The sequence below is a fragment of the Rhincodon typus genome, chromosome 1 (assembly GCF_021869965.1).
Source record: "Rhincodon typus isolate 14 chromosome 1, sRhiTyp1.1, whole genome shotgun sequence".
Classification (NCBI taxonomy): Eukaryota; Metazoa; Chordata; class Chondrichthyes; order Orectolobiformes; family Rhincodontidae; genus Rhincodon; species Rhincodon typus.
Genome location: NC_063332.1, coordinates 77585144 through 77606314, shown reverse-complemented (window position 1 = coordinate 77606314; position 21171 = coordinate 77585144). Strand labels below are relative to the sequence as shown.

The following is a 21171-nucleotide window of genomic DNA, read 5'->3' as shown; positions in this document are numbered from 1 at the left end:
GATGCTGCTTGGCCTGCTGTGTTCATCCAGCCCTGCACCTTGTTGTCACGGATTCTCCAGCATCTGCAGTTCCTACTATCTCCCTGGAACATTACCTGGGTCTCTGGATTAACAGTCCAGCGATAATACCACTAGGCCATTGCCTCTCCTTCCTTTCTAATGGGGGCAGCATATTAGCTCAGCGGTTAGCACTACTGCCTCATGGCACCAGGGACCCAGGTTTGATTCTCGCCTTGGGTGACTATCTGTGTGGAGTTTGCATTTCCTTACCCACCATCCTATTGCATCTTCTTAATGCTGGAAGATAACTTCAGCATCATACTCCAGCATTCAGAATCTTGTTTGGACAACATCTGGAACATGTATGGGCAGCAAAATCCTCCGAGGTCAAACTAACGTATCTGTACAGTCGAGAAAGAATGTGAGCTGGGCCTCCAGATGCAACGCAGTCAAAACATTTGGATGTACACCATCTACAATTCTACAATCCATGAAATAAGCATCAGGAATTTTTTTTAGTATAATACAAATTTTCAAAACCCAGTTCGGGTCAGCAAGATTCCTCCTGGCACTTGTTAAATTTGTTAAGCATCTGTTTGTCTTTGAAAATTTACAAATTCTTGCCCTCAAAGCGACTGGGCATTACTGGTGCTTGCAGTAAGAGTAACATTAGGCAGCAAGAAAGTTGGCAGAGATCCAGTATGTAGGAGAACAGACAGGGTTGTAAAAGGTGCCTCAGTGTTTCAGTCCAAACAGAACTGTGGTACAATCTCACTTTGTTAGACATGTTAACAGAAGAGGCAGGCAAATCCAAAGCCCATATTTGAGGGTCATGAGGACAACTACAGTCCCAGGCTGAATGTGTAATAGAAATGAAATTTAAACCCTCCAGGGAGCAATGAGTAAGAAAGAAAAATCTTACTGAATGTTACCATTTCCTGGAAGCAGATATGAAATCAAGGAGCAACATTAGCACTTCACTGATGGTAAACATCATTTTAATTTCTTCTGTTCTCCGATAAACATTTTTCTTTGTAACTCCCTCCTGCAGTTCATAAAATAGTAATGTTCTTTAAGGGTCAGTCAGAGCACAGTGCTTTGCTTGATGCATATTGAACTTGGATATACAGGGGGACCTCATTTCTTAATTTGTGGATGACTTAAAATTTTGAAATAGTGTTAAAATAATGGTAGATGTAAGCTGATGGATTGGGTAAACAAGTGAAAAGGTGAAATAATAGAGTTATAGGGAAAGGGCAGTGGAGTGGGACTAGCTAAATTATTGTTGCATAGATTCAATAGACTAAAATGACCTCCTCTTGTCCTGTAAGGATTCCACGATTCTATTGTTTGATTCTTTCTGTTTTGTGGGATGCAGCACATCATTAGCGTGTCATTTACTCCAGGCCATACTATAGTACAAAAAGGTTGAGAAGAACCAGGTTTACCAGGACATGACTGAAGACAGTCCTCATGTTCAATTAGACATTTTTGTTTCAATAAACATTCCCCCAACTACTGTTCATTGAAGAAACAATCACTTAAGAAGGAAGTCGGTGACTGAAGACTTTTAATGTGATATGTTGTCTCTGTTGAAAATAACAATGGAAGTGTCGAATATGTTTTTAATATGGTTTTTCAGTGCTTTCCCCTTCTTCATATACTCCTGCAAATGATTTTGTTTCTCTCCTGTGCTACTCCCACTTGCTGTATATTTGGAAGGAGTAAATGGAGACTTCCTAAAGTGAAGGATTCATTCTTGTGATTAAGCTGGGTCATATCTTGACATGTTCCAGACCTAAGCAGTCTTGATTTTGTGCCAGGAGTATTCATTCTGTTCCTGCTTGCATTGTGAGGCAGATAACAGTCAAGAAATGAAAGAGGTATTGAGAGCTGTGTAATTACTCATGCATCTACCCACAAGTCTTCCAAGAATACCACTAAAATGGATTAATTACCTGGTTGTTCATCCCATTGCTATTTTTGGGATCTCACTGAGTGTAAATCGGATTGTGTAGTCAGCTCTGTAACAAGGACAATAGGATGAATCTTCATCCAGGTTGGGAAAACCTGACCTGCACACCTGATCCATGAGGGACTTCACATACCATTTTAACCTTTACACACAAGGAGCAGCCTAAAAACACATCTCAGAAACTGCAGTGGAGTGTGGGTGTGCGCGAGTATGTGTGTGTATGAAGGTGGGGACCAGTTAGAAGGTCCACCTCTGTTCTCCAGCACATGGGCCATGCACCCCAATATTGTTTAAAGTCAGTTCTGGCAGCACCTATGCAGAGAGAAGCAGTGTTAAAGTTTCGAGCATGATGACTCTTCTTTGGAAGTCTGAGTTGTATTGGATTTGAAATAGTAACTCTGTTTCTGTCTCCACATGTGCTGCTAGACCTGCGGAAGTTCTCCAGCAGAGATAGTAGGAACTGCAGATGCTGAAGAATCCGAGACAACAAGGTGCAGGGCTGGATGAACACACCAGGCCAAGCAGCATCATAGGAGCAGAAAGGCTAACGTTTCGGGCCTAGACCCTTCATCAGCAGGCTACTTGGCCTGCTGTGTTCATCCAGCCCTGCACCTTGTTGTCTCGAAGTTCTCCAGCACTTTGTTTTTGTTCCAGATTTCCAGCTTCCACTGTATCTTAATTGTTTCAAGATCCTTTAACTCTCACTCCTCACCTCCCTCAACCCGGCAGTCTACACCCCCTGCTTACTCTGTGCCCCTTACGTATCCTCCATAGCCAACAGAAAAAGAAGTTTGTCATCCTGTAAGTGCCAATCAGGTTTATAAACAAACAGGAAACTTCATCCAAGGTCCATTCTGATTCTTAGTAATCAGAGATGAAATAACTGAGGGATCATCCAGTGAAGCTTTGTGGGTGGAGCTAAGAAATAAGAAGGGGATGGTGATGTTATTGGGGTTGTACTATAGGCCCCCAAATAGTCAACGGGACTTAGAAGAGCAAATATGGAGGGAGATAGGGGGAGACTTGCAGGAGAAATAGTGTTGTCATAGTGGGGGATTTTAATTTTCCTAACATAGACTGGGACTGCCATAGTGTTAAGGGCTTAGATGGGGTGGAATTTGTTAAATGTGTTCCGGAAAATTTTCTCAAGCAGTACATAGAGGGTCCTACACGGGAAGGGGCAAAACATGACCTACCCTTGGGAAATAGGGCAGGACAGGTGACTGAGGTGACAGTGGGAGAGCATTTTGGGACCAGTGTCTAGAGTTCTATTAATTTTAAAGAAGTTATGGAGAAGGACAAATCTGGTCCACGGGTTCAAGTTCTCACTTGGGGCAATGGGAATTTTGATGGAATTAGACAGGAGCTTGTAGGGGTTGATTGGAGTAGTTTGTTTGCAGGCAAAGGGACCTCTGGCAAGTGGATGGCTTTTAAAAGTGTGATAGTTAGAGTTCAAGGTCTATATGTTCCTGTGAGAGTGAAGAGCAAGGTTGGCAGGAGAAGGGAACCCTGGATGACAAGAGATATTGAGGTTTTGACCAGAAAAAAAGGAGGAGGCATGGCTCAGATACAGGCAGCTGGGATCAAGGGAGTTCCTGGAGGTATATAGGGGGTTACAGGATATATGGAGAGATACAGGAGTTTACTGAAGAAGGAAATCAGGAGGGTGAAAAGAGGGCGAAAATGAGATAGCTTTAGCTGAGAAGATTAAGGTGAATCCAAAGAGATTCTTTAAGTATATTAAAGGAAAAAGAATAACTAAAGAAAGAATAGAACCCCTCAAGGACCAAAGTGGACATGTATGTGTGGAACTGCAGGAGATAGGTGAGGTCCTCAATGAATATTTCTCCTCTGTGTTTACAGTGGAGAAAGACATGGAGACCTGGGAACTTGGGGTAGTTAATGGCAATATCTTAGAGACAGTCCATATCACAGTAGAGGTGGTGTTGGAAGTATTAGAATGTACAAAAATGGATAAATTTCCTGGTCCAGGCCAGATATATCCAAGAACCCTGCAAGAGGCTAGAGAAGAAATTGCAGGGACCCTGGGCTGATATATTTGCATCATCGTTAGCCACGGGTGAGGTCCCAGAAGACTGGAGGTTAGTGAATGTTGTGCCCTTATGCGAGAAGGGCTGCAAAAAAACCCTAGGAATTATAGACCAGTAAGCTTAAATCTGTGGTAGGTAAGTTACTGGAGAAGATATTCTGAGGGACAAGATTTACATTCATTTGGAAAGACAGGGTTTGATTAGGAGTAGTCAGCATGGCTTTGTGTGTGGGAGATGATGCCTCACAAATTTGTTAGAGTTCTTTGATGAAGTGACCAGGAAGGTTGACGAGGGTAGGGTAGTAGGCATTGTCTACATGGATTTCAGTAAGGCCTTTGATAAGGTTCCACATGGTAGGCTGCTCTGGAAGGTTACATCACATGAAATCCAGGGAGAGCTGGCAAGTTGGTTACACAATTGGCTTGATGGTAGGAAGCAGAGAGTAATAGTGGAAGGATGCTTGTCGGGCTGGAGGCCTGTGACTAGTGGTGTGCCTCAGGGGGCAGTGCTGGGCCCATTGCTGTTTGTTATCTACATCAATGATTTGGATGTTTGTGAATGACACTAAATTAGGCAGTACTGTGGACAGTGAGGAAGTTTATTAGAAATTGCAGCAGGATCTTGATCAGCTGAGGAAGTGGGCCAAGAAATGGCAAATGGAATTTAATATAGATAAGTGTGAGGTGTTGTATTTTGGAAAGTCAAATCAAGGTGGGAGTTTCATGGTGAGTGGTAGGGACTTGAGGAGTGTAGTGGAAGAGAGGGACCTTGGAGTTCAGGTGCACAGTTCACTGAAAGTGGAGTCACAGGTAGACAGGGCAATGAAGAAGGCGTTCGGCACACTGGCCTTCATCAGTCAGGGCATTAAGTACAGAAGTTGGGAAGTTATGTTGCAGTTGTATAGAATGTTGGTGAGGCTGCACTTGGAGTATTGTGTTCAGTTTCGGTCACCTTGCTGTAGGAAGGATGTTATTAAACTAGAAAGAGTGCAAAATTTACAAGGATGTTGCCAGGACACAAGGGAATGAGTTATAGGGAGAGGTTGGACAAGCTAGGACTTTTTTCTTTTCGAGCATAGGTGATCAAGGGGGGATCTTATAGAAGTGTGTAAGATCATGAGAGGCATGGATAGGGTGAATGCACTCAGTCTTTGTCACAGGATTGGGGACTCGAGGATTAGAGGGCATCAGTTTAAGGTAAGAGGGGAAAGAATACATGGGAACCTGAGAAGCAACTTCTTTTACACAGAGGGTGGTACGCATATGGAATGAGCTGCCAGCGAAAGTGGTTGAGGCAGGTACATTAACAACATTTAAAAGGCATTTGGATGAACACATGGCTAGGAAAGGTTTAGAAGGATATGGGCCAAGTGCAGAAAATAGGGTTAGCGTGGATGGAGATTTTGGTCAGCATGGACCCATTTGGGCTGAAGGGCCTGTCTCGTGCTGTAGGACTCCATGACTCTATGACTGTATGTGCTCCTAAAAATTTGAATAGTTCCAAAACCACCTGCTAAGCTGAAGCTTTTGAAACTAAGGCAAGCATTCATATTACAGAACTATCATAACAAAAGCTTCAGTGATTTTAAAAAAAAGGCATCTGTAAAGGAACGAGAGAGGTGCAAAGCCTTTTTCTACCTTCAGAAGCATTTTATACTTAGCTTTCAGATTGTTCCAGGTTCCTAAGTGGGCTTTCCATTTTCTGCACAAATTCTCAAACCTTACATGCTTTTAATAGACTTTCAAAACCAGATAAAAACAGTGTGAGGGAAGAAATGAATTTTTATGCGCTGTTTAAAATTGTGAGGTTGACCTCACCTGGGGGGTGGGGTTGGCGTTTTGCATGTATTTTCAAGCCACAGAAAAAGGAGGAAAATGGCATGCTGAGGGAATATGAAGGAAATTTGATTTCCTCCCAAAAGACCGCACAGTGCGGCCATTCACACAGCAATCTGTGCATCCACACTGAGGTATATATTCAGGCCTGTCTGTCAAAAATAATCCACTGGCTGTGAAGTACTTTGGAATACCCTGAGGAAGCGAAAGGTATTATCATCCAGAATTTCTGCTGTAGTAATCCTGCTTGGCTATTGTCATATTGATGGAAGGTCAACAGAAACCATCAAAATGTCAAACCACTGTTTCTGTTTCTGGAGGCTTCCTCTCAAAGTTAATGCTGAGAGATTGGGCACCCCCACAGGTATCTATTTAAGCAGGCTTATTCCATCTTTACAAGAGGCTGAGGCCATAGCCTCATATTGGTTCCGCTGTACCACAAAGTTCTCTGGATAGTTCCCCTGAGGGAATTTTAAGTGTGTTGGACACACCTGTAGGACGCCAATGTCATGAACATATTTGTGAAAACAAGACATTTAATAAGTTCCTTTAGTATTGATTAGAACATTGTTGTGGTGAATGTTGTAATTAATTAACGTTTCATTTGACAGGATGTTTCTTACCCCTTCCATTTTTATTTCTGAGCTTTTCTTTGTGGGTCATAATAGTGAAAAATTATGAAATGTTTCTAATGCAACACTGGAAGGCTGTCGGACTTTGAGGAATATTCCTCCCATTTCTGATATAAAAGGGGGCTTGACCTCAGCACCTATACCTTTTGCCATTTCCTAATGGGACTGCTTTCACTCGTGGCTATATCCTGCAGTTCAAAGTAAAAAGCCAAAGCCAAGCCTGGAACTGTGATTTGTTCACGTACACTTCAATCTCAGTGCTGATTGGGAGACCAGCCGTGTTATAGTTGGTATAGTTTCTGTGTGTGTACAGCCTGTGAATTTTACATGCTGCTCATGCAACACTTCCTTCATGTTTTGTTATTGTCACCCCACTTATCAATTAGCATGTGTTCCAGCTTGCCACCAAAGTGCTGTACAGATAACATTTTCTCAGGTTTTAACGTCTTAATTTATTTTTGCACTTATGTTTATTTTTCAACCAGGTAAATGGTACTGACCTAAGCAGTGTACCTCACAGCTATGCTCTGGCAATATTGAAACAGCCCTGCCATATCCTGCTGCTGAGTGTGCTCCGGGAACAGCTCTTTCAATGCAGAAGCATCGTTGATCATAACTGCTCCCGAGATGATAGCTTCCACATTATTCTCCACAAGAGTGCAAATCAGCCCCTGGGAATAAAGCTGGTCCGCAGGCCTGATGAAGCTGGGGTTTTTATCTATAGATTACTTGACGGAGGCCGAGCAGCCCAAGATGGCCAGCTCCAAGTAAATGACAGAGTGCTGGCTGTAAATGGACATGATCTCCGGCGTGTGTCTCCTGAAATTGCAGCACATTATATACAGGTCAGTTTAATTAACGCACAATTATTTATCATTGTTGTGACTGATCAACGTTTACTGCAAAGCTCGGAATATCATCCGGGATGGTAGAAGGTGAATCAGCTGAATCTTGGTCATTATTGCACGGTAATAGACAGTAACTCATGTGAAAGATTGGTTTTTATGTTGTTAATTCAACAGTTATTTTTATGTCCTAAGGTTAGTCTGGTAATAAGTCACTCTGTAGTAAGTTAGATGATCTGGATGCACTTAGGAATGACATTGTCTTGTGTGAATCTAAAGGCCATGGGTTTCAATTTCAAAGATGATACTGAGGCAGTGCTGCACTGTCAGAGGTGCCTTCTTTAGATGAATCATATCATGTTGATGACTTCATAGGTGAATGGAGAAGGTCCCATGGTTGTTTTTGAAGAAGACCGAGAGAGTTCCCCTGAAAGTCTTGGCTTGCTGCAAGTAAACCCATTTAAAACAAATAGATTATTTGTTCATTTATCTGATTGCTTTTGAGATTGTTGGACCTTGAGATTTGGATATTGCCTGATTTGCCCGTTTGGTCTTTTGGGATGTCCTCATGTAATGAAGCAGACTATATAAAGCTAACTTCTTCCTTTCTAACGATTGATAAGCCAGCCAACAGTTGCCTAATTTAATAAAATGAGGGGCTAATAAAACCCTGAAATCTTAGAAACATTCAACAGGTTAGGCAGCAGGTGGAAAGGGGAAGGTAGCATTAAAGCTGCTGACTTTTTATTGAAAGTGTCAGATATTACAGGTGAATAGTTTAAAATGAGGACCAAAACCAGGGCAAAGGGAGTGATTAGAAGTAATTCTCTTTTGCTAATTAGATTGCTAGGAACGGAACCAGATGAAGGCAGTACCTTACAGTTGGATGTCAGTGGAGAGGTGTTTGATAAGATCGACCATGCCAATGGCTGCAAAATGGTCGAGATGGATGAGGAGATGACATTTAGACTTTGTTAAGAGGGATTTCTATACTGTAGTGGTGGGAAACCTGATTGGAGAGAATTAATGAAGTGTTCTAGGAAAATTGGACAGGAGATTGGCCTGGAACGCACTGCCAGAAGAGGTGGTGGAAGCGGGCATGGTGGTAACATTTAAGAGGCATCTGGATGGTTACATGAATAGGGAGGGAATAGGGGGATACAGACTGAATAAGGGCAGAAGGTTTGTTTTTTTTAAGTTTAGTCAGGGCATAGTGATCGACGCAGACTTGGGGAGGTGGGCCGAAGGGCCTGTTCCTGTGCTGTACTTCTCTTTTGTTCTTTGAGACAGTTTGCAAGGATGATGCAGTCAGAAGTTGCATTTTTAAGGAGTGGGATGATGATGGCAGACGACAGGAGAGAAAATTTAGAATAAAAACCGATGTAATCATTCAAATATTAACATTAATAATGTTGAATGGACAGCTGTCAAAACTATTTAGCTATCTCCTGAACATCGGTCTCCTTGTATGCTTAACCACAAACACTGCATGTATTGTGTGAATGCCTTTCCTGTTGAGATTGAGCAGTTATCCTTCATATTGATTAGGCAGCAGAGATTTCAGTGAGATAATAAGAAAGGGCAGATGGATCTATAGCTGTTAGACCACAATTTAATGGTTTTGATAAGCATACAGCTATCAATATCAGAGATCTGAACAAGAATGCCACCTTGAAATTAGAACAAAACATTTGGTCCTGAAACTAGTTGCAAGCACATGGTCCTAGATTTAGTTTTTAGATTTTATTGTCACGTGTACTCAAGTACAGAAGTACAAGAGTACAGTGAAAAGTTTGTAATGTCGCCACACAAAGGGCCATCTCAGGTACGTAGGTTGAAAAAGCTTAGGTACAAAGTAATGCGAGAAACAAGAGTTAAAAAATTAAATATTACTTCATAGAATAGTAGGAAAAATGCTAATAGTTAACATTAAAGTCTTTTGTAGTTTAAACTAGGAAAATAATGGAATAAATTAAAAGTTCAACAGTCTTTGATAAGCCCTCCACTTATCTTGCTCTCTGGAGACCTCATTACTGCTGCTGGAACTGCTGCTTCTCTGATCTCTGCCAGTGCCTCAGGAACATGCCGGGGCATGATCCACTTGCACACCAAGCTGAAACACCGCCATGAGCTGCCGAGAGACCAGGCTGGGACTCGTCATGAGCAGTCGAGAGACTAGGCTGAGACCTTCCGTGGGGAAGGTGAACACCAAGACGGGGAGAATACCAAAAAGATGGGAAAAAAGATCAGGAAATGAGAAATAAACGGAAGGAGCAGTGGAGCACTAGTTGGTGTGGCCTACTAAGCATGGTCAAAACAGCAGAAAATCATTGGCTTGTCACATAAAACCATACAAATCTGCAGGAATGACAGTCATTAGTAGAGATAGATAATATTGAAATAGTTACTTGCCGTTGTTGAATATAGATGCTCAGGGTACATTGCACATCTTGTTTGGATGAGCTTTTGGAGTTTTTATCGACTCATAGGTTGAATGGCCTTCTTTGTGTTCTAAATGCCTATTGTGCTCGCACTGGTCAACAAAGATCTAACTACACTAATCCTGTGTTCCAGCTTTTGGCCCCTTGTGCTGGAGCCTGTGGCAACACGGGTAAATATCAAAATACTGCTTAAATATTATGAGTTTCTGTCTCAACAATTCTTTCAGGCAGTAAGTTCCAGACTCCCACACCCGTCTGAATGAAAATAATTTCCTCAACTCTCCTCTTAGCTTACTACTTTATATCTTAAATCCGTGTTCGCTGGTTGTTGACCTCTGCACTAATAAAAACAGAAGTGCCTTCCTATTCATGCCCTTCATAATCTCATACACCTCCATCAGGTCCCAGCTCAACCTTCACTGCTCCAAGGAAAACAACACCAGCCTTTCCTTGTAATCAAACCCTCCAGCCCAGTAAGCATCCTGGCAAATTTTCTCTATACCCTTCTTAGTGCAACCGCAGCCTGTAATGTGGTGACCGGGACTGTACACAGTTACTCGAGTTTTAACCCTACCAGCGTTTTATATAGTTCCAGCATAACTAACTTGCTGTTGTATTCTGTGCTTCAGCTAATAAAGGCATGTTTTCCATATGACATTCTTAACTACATTATCTACTTGCCCTGCTACCTTCAGGGATCAATGAATATGCAAACCAAGGTCCCTCTGATCTTCAGTACTTTCCAAGGTCCTACGATTCAGAGTGTAATCCTTTGCCTTGTTAGCCTCCCCAAGTACATTACCTCACACGTCTCTGCGTTGAATTCCATTTATCACCGCACTACCTCCCTAACCAGTCTGTTGATATCCTTTTGAGACAGTGAGAACTGCAGATGCTGGAGTCAGAGATAACACAGTGTGGAGCTGGAGGAACACAGCAAGCCAGGCAGCCTCTGAGGAGCTTCGGGGAAATGGGGAGGGGGAAGGGAGCTCAGAAATACAGAGAGGAGGGATAGGGCTGGAGAAGATAGGTAACCTTCCATATTAGACAGGGGTTCACCTGCACATCTGTCAACTTGGTCTACTGTATCCACTGCTCCTGATGTGGCCTCCTCTACATCGGTGAGACCAAGCGTAGACTCAGAGACCACTTTGTAGAGCATCTGCGCTCAAACGACAACACCTTCCAGTAGCGAACCATTTTAACTCCCCCTCCTACTCCCTGGATGAAATGTCCATCCTGGGCCTCCTCCAGTGTCACAATGAGACCACCCACAAACTGGAGGAGCAGTACCTCATATTCCGCCTCAGGTGCCTACAGCCCAATGGCCTTAACATGGAATTCACCAGTTTTAAAGTCTCCCCACCCCCGGCCTCATCCCATGACCAACCCTCCCTCTCATCCCCGCCTTCTTGACCCGACACAACCTGGCCATCTTCTCTCCCACCTATCCACTCCTCCTACCTCACTGACCAGTCCCCACCACTGCCTACCTGCACTCACCTATCACCATCCCACCTACCTTCCCCAGCCCCACCCCTCCATTCTATTTATTTCCCAGCTCCCTTCCCCTGTCCCATTTCTGAAGAAGGGTCCCGACCCGAAACGTCAACTTTTCTGCTCCTCTGCTGCCTGGCCTGCTGTGTTCCTCCAGCTCCACACTGTGCTGTCTGTTGATATCCTCCTCGCTGTTTAACACAAACTGTGTCATCTGCAAATGATCATACCCCCTTCACCTAAGTCCAAACTATTAATGTACATCATAAACAGCAATGGCCCCAGCACCGAGCCCTGTGAAATGCCACAAGAAACAGCCTTCCAGTCACAAACAGCCATCAGCCATCACCCTCTGTTTTGCCTGAGCCGTTTTTTGGATTCAGCATGCCACTTTGTTTTGTGATCCATGGGCTCTTATTTTCTTCACTTGTCTGTCATGCAGAAAACTTAGATGGTGAATTATAAAGTGGCTCCTTAATTAGGCAAATTGCATAATAATCAAACTTAATCTTCAGGACTTTTGTTTGTAACAGCTATCTGAACCTTCATATTAAACTATTCCAAACCAGTCAACTATTATCCAAAAGAAAAACCTCTGAAAGTTTTGATACTAAACAGACTCAAAGCAGATGCAGTCATTTTAATTATTGAGATTGGCTTTGCAATATAAACACATACTGCCCACGTCCACACATTAATCTACACAATTCCATATTTCTTGTTGTTTGCAATTTTGTTTAGTTGACATATTAAGTTAGACTGCAATGTTAAAAAAAACTCAAATTGTCAAAGTTGTTAACTTTTACCCACCTCTACTCAAATAAGTAGACGGCATAAGAAATCACTGACCTGTCATGGATCTGCTTTACAACTCCTGAGTCTAGCCATCAATTCAATTTTATTATACTCTTGTTACATTACTCAGCAGTAGTTCATTTGTCTGAGCCATAAGGATCTATTTAAAAGGTAAGAATGGATTACTTCAGAAAGGTGCTTTAGAAATTGGGGATTTGTTGGTAATTGATATACTGAAGCAGACAAAATCCTTTTGAAAGTTAACAACTGAAATTTTAAAGCATAATTTATAATGTGCAGTATTTTAAAACATCAAGTTTAACGATTTCTTTTTCAGAAGCATCTCATCTTCCAAATTGTTCAAAAGACATATAAAAGATAGTTTCACTGATTTCTGATTAAAACTTGTAGATGTTTCATATATTCAGACTCTGTATACATATATTTTTGTTTCTTGTGAGGTCCTAGCTATCTTGTGCAACCTCTGAATAATTTTTAGTATTGGTTTTCTAATGATTATTTTTAAATCAATACATCAATTTCAGGACAGTTCAATTATTTTGGCTTTTATCAATTAGCAATCAAATAATTTGGGCTGACTTCCAAATGTGGAAACAGGAGTAAACTGCCATGTTGCATCGAGTTTTAGAAGTGAAATATCACAATAAATTAGCTTTTGGCAGTATGAAAGGGCTAATATATTTTAATTTTTACACATGTAAATAGAACTCAGGCAATCCCATTTTACACTGATGTTTGGTGGGTTCTGTTTCTCTACTTGAAGTTGCTACGTGGAAAGTTTGGTGTGGAATTTGTTCGCTAATTCCCATTCCATTTGACTTGCGTTTATACATTATAATTTAGGTGAGTGACGATCGAGTACATTTTGTTGTGTCGCGAAAGACCAGGGAACAGACCCCTGATATCTTGCAAGAGAGTGCTTGGAACGGCAGCATTCAAATCAGCCCTGCAGTACGAAACATACACAACAAGGTAAGGGCAAGGATATCCTATAGCACATCCTGATAATGTTGGAATCATTGAATTGACTTGTTATTATAATGTATAACGACAACTGAAATGTATCTTGCATCATCAAATCAAGTAGATTATATATTGAGAAGAAATGCTTTTAATTTCTTAGAGACTGGAACTAATACTGTCTGGGAGAAAGGAACATTTCTTTAGTGTTGGGCGATAAAGCCATGTTTGGCAGGATGCGGATAACACTCTTGGGGCAGGATCGCACATCTGTAACAGAGCCTAGTCTTCCATTTAAATCAGTTGATAGAGAACCCGAGAGGCTCTGTTCCAGAAAGATCAAATAGTTTTTTCCTTACGAGCTGCCCAGGTGGTACACTGTCCTCGGCTGATAGTGCCAAGTGTTATTCCAGATAGATAACTGTGCACTCGTAATGTCAATAGACCAATCATTCAGAGATCCAAGCCAAAGTTTAGGGGAGACGTATTCAAATCCCAGCACAATAGCTGCTGGAATTTAATTAATATAACCAACAATTGAAAGTTTCAGTAATGCTGACCATGGTGATTATCCTCGATTGTCATAAAAACCCATCTGGTTTACTAATGTTTTATAGAAATCTGCCATCATTACCCAGTTTGGTGCACATGCAACTCTAGACCCTCAGCAATGTGTTGACTCTTACCATGTACCCCGAAATGCCCTATCAAAACACTCTATTAAAAGGCAGTTTGAAATGGGCAACAAATGCTGGCCTTACCTGCAATATCCACATTCCATGAAAGAAAAATGCTGTTAAGGACATTTTGCATCATCATTGGTCCATTATATTTCATCTGTGCAATGTAGGAGCTATTGGTGTAGAAGATAATACACTAGTGTGGATAGGAGATTGGTTGGCTAATATTAAACAGCATCAGAAGTCACACAACAACAGCTTATAGTCCAACAGGTTTATTTGAAATCTCAAGCTTTCAGAGCGCTGCTCCATCGTCTGGTGAAGTGAGAGCAAAGCACACAGACACAGAATATTTAGGCAGAGAGAGATCAAGGGCAGAGAGATCAAAAGTGGAGTGCTGAATAATAAGTCCCTGCAGGTGATCAAAAGTACCAAATGGTGTGAGGGAAGTGTCAACAGCTGAATAACAAGCAAAGGGATGACCTATAATTGGATTAAATGAGGCAGAGGGATAATTACAAAAAATTAAAAATAAGGTGATGCTGGAGCCAAACCAAATGGCTGGAATAACATGATAGGTATAAGAGTCACGTGCCAAGGGTCTAATCAAAGTAATAAGTAATCCAAAACTGTGCAAACTAATTAAGGCAGAGAGGTCATAACAATTTATCCAGGTGATGGTGTTAAAACAGGACAGTAAGGAAGATTTTACAGATACAGAACAGTGTGGTAGAGTCACATGTAGCACGACATGAAGCCAAGTTGAGGCCATCTTCTTGTGTGAGGAACTTAGCTCTCAGTTTTTGCTCGGCAACTCTGCGTTGTTGTGTATCTGAAAGGTCACCTTAGAGGACGCTTACCCGAAGATCGGAGGCTATTTTGTCCAAAATTCTCACAATTTGTAGACAGTCAGTCAATGAGGCATTTTATACATTCCTTCTTTGGAATAAAACCGGTCTGACTCCAAGTTAAAACACAGACAGCATTTAAACAAGGCCTGGCACCTAAAATGCATTGTCTGACCTGAGATGTCACCTCTGGTATACTGATAAAATGCTTAGTTATCTCAGGGCAGTGACTTGAAAGAAATTCTGGGATTTGCATATTAATCAATCAAAACCTGAATCTCCTTTCTAACTGAATAAAGGTTTAACAGCCATCTTGGGTTTGTTCAATACATTTGCATCAGTTCTATGACCCTTTTATCTTTTACTTATAAATTCTGTGTCTGATGTCACCTCTCTCACTAACACTTGAAAAAGGAGCGAGGCTCCAAAAGCTTGTGTTTCCAAATAAACCTGTTGGACTATAACCTGGTGTTGTGTGATTTTTGACTTTGTCCACCCCAGTCCAACACCAGCACCTCTGCACCAAGTATACAATGTATTGGTTAGACCACATCTCTCATACTGAGCACAGTTTCACTCTCCATGTTCAAAGAGGGATGTAATTGTATTGGAGGTGAACCACAGGAGGTTTACCAGATTGAGACCTGCATTGAGCATGTTGTCTAATGGGGAAAGATTGGACAGACTGGGCTTGTTTTCACTGCAGTTTAGCAAAATGAGGGGGTTTTGGTAAAGTTTGTAATGGCCTTGACAGGTTGAATATGTAAAGGATGTTTACTCTCATGAATGATTTCAGATCCAGAAGAGACAGTTTCCAGATTAGGACTGTCCTTTTAGGACAGAGAAGAAGTCTTTTTTGTTTTGGTGAGTTGTGAGACTTTGGAACTCTCTGCCTCAGAAGACAGTGGGGGAAGTGTCAATGAATGGTTTTGAGACAGAGGCAAATAAGTTCTTGTTGGACAGGGGACTCAGTGGTTATCTGTGTAGATGGGAATGTTGAATTTGGAAACACAAGCAGATCAGCCATGATCTTATTAGATAATGTAGCAGCTTGAAGGGCTGCATGGCCTAGATCTGCTCCTAGTTTGTATGTTTTTAAGACCGGCTGTTGACAAAAGAGGGAGTCTCCAGGATTTCTATAGGCACCCAAATAGTCAAAGGATAGTGAAAGAAGGAGAAGGGCTGATTAGGGACCAAAATGGAGATTTACAAATGGAGGTAGGGAGCAGAGTGGAGATTTTGAATGAATATTTTGTATCTGTTTTTACGAAGAAGCAAATCTTACCCGTGCCATGGTGTGAAAGAAGGAAAATCGGCCAAACTCTTGCTGCTTAGAGTTGACAAGGCACTTGAACAAGCTGGGACACATCTAAGAATACTAAAGGAAAGGAGAGTGGAAATTGCTGAGGCAATAGCAATAATCTGTCAATCTTCCTGAGACTCAGATGACGCCAGAGGACTGGAAGATTGCAATTATGTCCTCGTTCAAAATGGTTGTCAACATAATTCTAACAATTACAGACTAGTCAGACTAACTTCTCCTGAAGAGAAACTTATAGAAACAATAATTTGGGAAAGAATTACATCACAGGCTCAAATTATATCAAAAGTTAATTGGGGAGAGCCAGCAAGGGTTTCATGAGGGAAAATTATGTTTTTAGCTAACTTCCTGCAGTTTTTTTTTGACGAGGTAACAGAGGGCTGATGTGGTGTACGTGGACTTTGGAAAGATGTTTGATACAATGGCACACAAAGTCTTGTGACTTTGAATAAAAGAATAAAAGGGAAAAGCAACTTGGATAGTGCAGTGATTGGAGCAATGTCAGTCAGGTGGATCTCATAGAATATGAGTTCCCTGATTGGGGCCGTTAACCCTGTCCAATCAGGGAGCGCTGGCTGACAAATAGAAACAGAAGTGTGAGACATCCTGTTCACTCTAGGAGCTGGCTCTGTACTAGCTGGGTCAGTGCCTTGTCCTATGCATGTGCAAATAAAGTGTGGCTTAGTGACGGGGTATTGGTCTTTGTGCAGTTGTTTCAATGGTGACGAGAGAAAAACAGGCCCCTTAAGAGAGTATAGATAAAGTTAGATCAGTGATTTATGTCCAGTTGTCACTTCCAAAAGCACAATAGATTTCTGAATTCCTAATCTACTTTGCTACAAACTAATAGAATGGAGATCCAAACCCTTAATTTGAGCATCTTAAGACTAAATTATGTTTGGCTTCTCCCGCAAAATTAGTGATTATTGAGTAGCAATGGCAGATCCTGGGAGGAGTCTCTCTAATGATTGAGTTATATTTTCCTGGAATGCCTTCTTTGAGTTGTATGTGAATCTCTGCAAACCCTTGGGAGTAATATATGTATATTTCCCCAGATGGTTTTGTTTCGATTATGCAATTCTCCTGTGGGCTACATTGTTTCTGTAAGATGCATTGGAAAAATTATAATTCATTCACAACAGAATAACCCCTTATTAAGACAAAAAGCAAAGAAAAAGTCTGCTAAATTTCATTTTAATTAGGAAATCTGTAAAGGGATTTTTATTCTGTATTTGCTGTGCTTCCAACCAAATGCAACACAAAATAAAGATTCAGGATGTGGGGCAACCAGGGGATAATACTGTAATGAAGTGCTTGTTAGACTAAATATCTGCAAATATTTATCTCCTAGAGAACAAGGAGGTCAGTTAAAGCTGATGTCTATCGCAGAAAAGTACTTACAGAGGTTAGAGTTGCCGGAAAGTGACTTAGACAGTGATATAAAAATGTCAGTGAAGAATAGCTGAGCGTACTCGGATGTATTTCAGGATAAACAATGTCTGCTTTGGGCCTGGGTTTTATCAGTGATTATTCAGCTTTCAGTTGAATGTTTACAAAATGATTTTCACGTTTCCATTCTGTTAGATACTGATGATGATAAAATAGTTAATGCTCAGTCATATCTGCATTGAAGTGCTAAGACATGAAAACTTCTAAAACACTGACTTTTTAAAATGGCCACCAACTTGAACGATGTCATCTGGGGAAAATGTCCAACCTTTTGATTTTGAGTTCACATCAAGCCTAAGCATTTGCAGAGCAATATAGCATTAAAACAAATATCCTTCATCACTGGACTCCAAACATTAATTGTTTTTCTCTCATCAGATGCTGCCAAACTCGCTGAATTTCTCCAGCACTTTCTATTTTGTTAGCAAGACCACAATGTCGGCCTTGATTTGGAGTCAGAAGCTTATGGGTTCATGTTCCCCTAGAATGAATACATGAATACATGATTTAGACTGACACGACAATAACTAGCTAGATATTGAACTCAGCCTCCAAACTTAACATCACTCCCAAATATACTTTAACTACATCTTCAGTTACCAGTAGAAGTCATTTTCCTAACATGGAATTTCCTTTATTTGCCATCTCTAGTTCTATTGATGTACATTGTTACAAAGTTGTAGACAGTTTGAACTGTGCACTGCGTGTTTGTTTTTTTTTTAATTAAGAATTTAGAATGCCTACAGTGTGGAAACAGGACCTTTGGCCCAACAAGTCCACACCGACCCTCAGAGCATCCCACCCAGATCCATCCCCCTAAACCCACCTAATCTACACATCCCCAAACACTACGGGCAATTTAGCATGGCCAATCCACCTAGCCTGCACATCTTTGGACTGTGGGAGGAAACCAGGGCACCCGGAGGAAACCCACACAGACACGGGGAGAATGTGCAAACTGCACACAGACAGTCACCCGAGGGTGGAATTGAACCCAGGTCCCTGGTGCTGTGAAGCAGCAGTGATAACCACTGAGCCACCGTACCGCCCATTATTTCTTTTATGGGATGTGGGTGTCACTAGTAGGGCCAGCATTTGTTATCCATTCCTAATTGGAGAAGTTCATATTGGTTACATTGCTGCTGTCTGATACCATATGTAGAGCAGACCAACTAAAGAAGGTGGATTTCCTTCCGCAAAAGACTTCAGTGAGCCAGATGGAATTTTACAACAAGTAATGATAGTTTCCTGATCACAATTGCCCAAGCCTAGCTTTCAATTCCAGATTTACTAATTGAATTCAAGTTTCACCAGACTGGAATCTAATCCCAAATGCATTCACTTCAGCCAGTAGATTACTAGTCTATTAACTTTACCATTATGTCGCTGCCTCCTCTTGAATTGAAACTATTCGACTCATTTCATATTGACTCATACAACGAATACAGAGCTGATGGGTTTTAGCCAAACAGGTTGAAAGGTTAATATTTGGCCCAAGCCTTCATATTTTCAGTTTTTTTTTGAACAGGTCAGAATCTTAACTACCAAAGCGCCACTTCTCATTTTAAAGGCATAGGCCTGCAATCTTTTTGTAAAGTTAGAGAGCCTATCAGTCATTATGAAAACAGTGGCAGTTGTCTGGCTGTCCAAGCACAGAACCCATCATTTTCACAGGAGGGTGAGTGAGGGCAGGGTGTAATTTGCATATCATGGTTTATGTCGGCAGTTGCACATGTTAAAGTGCATCTGCCCCAGGTTGTTCTGATTTTCACTTGTTTTTATCATCGCTTCAACAAAGTGACACACTGAGGCAGGCCTTCTGCCTAGTTGCCCCCCACCCCCCAACTCTTCCCTCGAGCCAGCAGTTGCAGCATTGTTTGCAGCTTCTCCCACCAGGAATCTTCCCCCCCAAACCTGCACTCACACACACGCACCCACCCACCCACCCACCATGACCAAGTAAACATCCAGCAATCTGGGGCACTTGTTCCCGTGACGGATTTGCAGAGCTAGGAATTGTCCTGACTGTGGTCCTGACACGAGAACAAAAATTCAGAGTATAATATCAGCCAGAAAGACATTCAGATAGAAACAGATTTTATTGCAGTGACTGTTGTTTCAGTATGGCGATAGATTTTTATTTGTCTGGGCTGTGAGGAACTTGCATGAAATGTGTTTGGGGAATCTAAACTCAGCCTCTCATTGAAATCTGTTCATAGCACAGAATTGAATGGAAACTGAACACTAATTAGGTTTAATTAAATAATTAAGAAGGGCTACAGCTTGTGGAACTAAAACAAAAATAATTGTTAGTTAGTCTTCTGATGTTGGAATTTTGATTTTATTTTTGCTTGGCATGGCACTATGAACTGTCCCTACTGCATATTTATAACACATATTAAACATGTCTACTTTGAAATTAGCATGTACCTCAAGGTTAGGAATGGTCCTGGGGTGTGAAAGCTTCATGTTAGAGTCATAGAGATATACAACATGGAATCAGATCCTTCGGTCCAACTCGTCCATGCCGACCAGGTATCCTATATATCTCTAGTCCCATTGCTAGCATTTGGCCTGTATCCCTCTAAACCCTTACTATTCATATACCCATCCAGGTACCTTTTAAATGTTGAATTCATACCAGCCTTCACCACTTCCTCTGGCACCTCATTCCATACATGCACCACCCTCTGTGTGCAAAAGTTGCCCCTTAGGTCTGTTTTATAACTTTACCCTCTCACCTTAAACCTATGCCCTTTAAGATAGCAAGAACTGCAGATGTTGGAGTCAGAGTCAACACAGTGTAGAGCTGGAGGAACACAGCAGGTCCGGCAGCATCAGAGGAGCAGGAAAGTTGATATTTCAGTTGGCACCGTTCATCAGGACTCCCCATAGTGCTAGAGGAGCATGGGACTGATGACTGGTGGTGAATTTAACGTGAGTGTCACTCATGCCTCAGGCAAGGGGCAAGATTGAGAAGTGGGTACCTTGATGATAACCTCAGCCAGTGCTGGAATCGAACCGGCACTGTTGGCATCACTCTGCATCAAAAACCAGCCATCCAAACAACTGAGTTAGCCACTAAAAATTGCAATGTTAAACATTGGTAGCAAACAGAAACAAAAATATAAGGGTTCCCAACAAAAACAACTGATGCATAGACAGCATCAGTTAGGGGTAGAAGCGTTCAGTCAAAATGTAATAAAAATCACAAAATCTGATGCCATAAGGACCGTAATTCCTTCTTGCCTTTCTGAGGACATGTCCCATGACCCCTGCTCCAACTGTACACACGCCAATCCCTTATGTTCCAGTTTTGATGCAGAGTGACATGAACCCAACATCACGGTTGAGGCTGTCTTCATGGGCAGGGAGCTTGACTATCAGTTTCTGCTTGACGACTCTACGTTGTTGTGTATCTTGAACTCCGCCTTCGACAGAGCAACCAAAGAAAAAGGAGTTGAATTGGACCCTTCCAGAAGGCAGCTGCTCTAGGCTCGACATGTACCCTTAAGATGTCAGGAGATGCTTTAATGCCAGATTCATCAGCTGTGCTAACAAGATAGCACAAGCACAAGCACAATGCTATGTCATCAATGCCCTTAACATCAATTGCAATATCACTAAGGAGGAGCCACTGTCATATAGAATAGAAAAGACTACTGTAAAGATGCGTACCGACAACTGAACATCCAGGAACACTACAGACAACTATCTGCCGATCCGACTAAAGAACACACCTGTTACCTCAACAGACTGATCAATACCTTTGATCCAGACCTTCAGAGTATCCCATGCACTCTCATCCCATGTACTCCTTG

At 41.7% G+C, this 21171-nt stretch overlaps 1 protein-coding gene across 1 annotated transcript in view; it reads left to right on the top strand.

The window, feature by feature from the left end:
* The window catches only part of lnx1 (ligand of numb-protein X 1), a 124614-nt gene that overhangs the window by 65412 nt on the left and 38031 nt on the right, over positions 1 to 21171 (top strand). Inside the window, exons 6-7 of the mRNA XM_048599435.1 lie at positions 6979 to 7338; positions 12936 to 13064. Coding sequence (XP_048455392.1) covers positions 6979 to 7338; positions 12936 to 13064 — 489 coding nt within the window. The remainder of the gene's footprint in view (positions 1 to 6978; positions 7339 to 12935; positions 13065 to 21171) is intronic.